The sequence below is a fragment of the Vicia villosa genome, linkage group LG2 (assembly GCF_029867415.1).
Source record: "Vicia villosa cultivar HV-30 ecotype Madison, WI linkage group LG2, Vvil1.0, whole genome shotgun sequence".
Classification (NCBI taxonomy): domain Eukaryota; kingdom Viridiplantae; phylum Streptophyta; class Magnoliopsida; order Fabales; family Fabaceae; genus Vicia; species Vicia villosa.
This window is the reverse complement of record NC_081181.1, coordinates 198,284,295-198,286,153: the sequence shown is the minus strand read 5'-3', so window position 1 is coordinate 198,286,153 and position 1,859 is coordinate 198,284,295. Positions and strand designations below refer to the sequence as shown.

The following is a 1,859-nucleotide window of genomic DNA, read 5'->3' as shown; positions in this document are numbered from 1 at the left end:
TATAGTTTCGATAAAAGCCAATTTAAGAATACTAGCCTTCCAACCTTTTCTTGAGTTGAAGTTGATAACCCAATTTAGCTCATCTGTCCAGCTTCCTGGGGTATGCACAATCTCGAGCCAATTTAGCACCTTCTTCCAAATGATCAGGGTATGAGGACACTCAAAGAATAGATGTCCAAGAGACTCATCCACTTGATTACACATGCTTCATTTGCTATCTTTGATCAAATTAAACCAGCAAAGTCTATCTTTAGTGGCCAAATTCCCATGACAAGCAATCCATGCCACATGAAAGGCACGAGGCCTAGCCATGTTGCCATGAAATAGAAATCTCCAAGGAACCTGCACAACATTTTCAGTAATCGTAGCATAGAATTTCTTCATATTGAATTTACCTTTAGTTAGCATATCATTCCAGATTTACTGAACCGTATGCACATGGTCCCTAAGCTCCATAATATTTTCATCACCCAAGAAGCATTCTTCACTATGGTCGCTTCCATGACACTTGAATTCTTTAAGTAGTGGCCATGGATCCATTTCACCCAAAGAGACTCAGATTTATTACACATACTCCACAAACACTTGAACATACACACCTTGTTCCAAACGGGTAGGCTACAAATGTTTTGGCCACCTTGATTAGTAGGAGAACACATGGTTTTCCATGCAACATGGATTTTTCTGCTTTTGTCCAGCTTGCCAGTCCACATAAAAATCCTGCAAAAAGAGTCAATTTTGTGAATAACAGCTTGGGGAAGGGGGAGACATTGCATCCAGTATTGAGCCATGGGTAAGATCACACTTTTCACCAGCTGAATCCTACCCGCATAACTGAGTAACCTTGAAGACCAATGTTTAAATTTGCTAGTAATTCTGTCTATTAGAGGCATGTAGTGATTGTTATTCATCCATTTACTAGTGATTGGGATCCCCAAATATTGAAAAGGAAGTTGGCCTTCATCAAATTTAGTAACCTCAAGTACTTGAGCCTTGGATAAGCTATCCATACCACCAAAAAAAACCTTGCATTTCTTTGGATTTATGATCAAGCCAGTAGAAGCAGAAAAGGTACTGACTGCTGTGAGAAGCCGGGTAACAGAATTGAACTCACCTCTACAAAACAATAGGACATCATCAACAGAGGTTAGGTTAGTGATGCCTAATTTCTCACACTTAGCATGGTGGTTAAAGTTATAGTTTTCCTGCATATCATCCAATAATCTGTTCAAGTATTCCATCATAATCACAAAAAGCAAGGGGGATATAGGATCCCCTTGCCTCAATCCCCTTCTAGCCTGCATAGTGGTAGAAATCTGGTTGTTAATATTGAACACATAGCTAACTGTATTCTGAGCAGTCATCACCCAATGGACAAACTTCTAAGGTATGCCAATCTCATTAAGAACTTGTTCCAAGGCATACCAATCAACCATATCATAAGCTTTTTGTAAATCTAATTGGAGCATACAACGAGGAGTGCCACCCTTCCTGGTATATCCTCTAAGTAACTCAAAGGCCAGCATTATGTGGTTGTGAATACTCTGGCCAGGAATAAAAGCAACCTAGTTGACCCCAGTAATACTTGGAAGAATCTTACCCAACCTAGCAGTCATGATTTTTTTAGATGAGTTTATAGACAATAGTGTGTATTTTAGTTGTTGTATTTAGTTTTAGATTGATATTGAGTTTATGTTTTTTGTGATTCTTTGTGCAGCTCTCATCTTGGTCCGTCGAGTTGAGCTTATTATATCTAATGTCAATTGTTTGTTTCACTAACCCCTCTTTGAATATATAACCTATTAAATTGATTTTGGAAATAATCATATGAAAAATTATGTTGTATTTGAAACATATTT

General features: G+C 38.0%; 1 protein-coding gene across 1 annotated transcript; it reads right to left on the bottom strand.

Annotated features, from left to right (window-relative positions):
• Positions 1–207: 207 nt before the first annotated feature.
• On the bottom strand, positions 208–1,364 carry LOC131651047 (uncharacterized). Its single transcript, XM_058920727.1, has 3 exons — positions 844–1,364; positions 600–720; positions 208–342 (listed from the first exon to the last, which is right to left on the bottom strand). Exons 1-3 carry the CDS (start codon positions 1,362–1,364, stop codon positions 208–210), a joined length of 777 nt encoding a protein of 258 aa, XP_058776710.1.
• Between the last annotated feature and the right edge of the window lie 495 nt (positions 1,365–1,859).

What these genes read in the sequence shown, in the direction of transcription:
- LOC131651047 (XM_058920727.1), bottom strand. Translation starts at nt 1,364, where the DNA reads ATGACTGCTCAGAATACAGTTAGCTATGTGTTCAATATTAACAACCAG. An exon ending in TTTAAACATTGGTCTTCAAG is followed by an intron (nt 721 to 843) that starts GTTACTCAGTTA and finishes CTCTTTTTGCAG; the next exon opens with GATTTTTATGTGGACTGGCA. An exon ending in GCCTACCCGTTTGGAACAAG is followed by an intron (nt 343 to 599) that starts GTGTGTATGTTC and finishes AATGTTGTGCAG; the next exon opens with GTTCCTTGGAGATTTCTATT.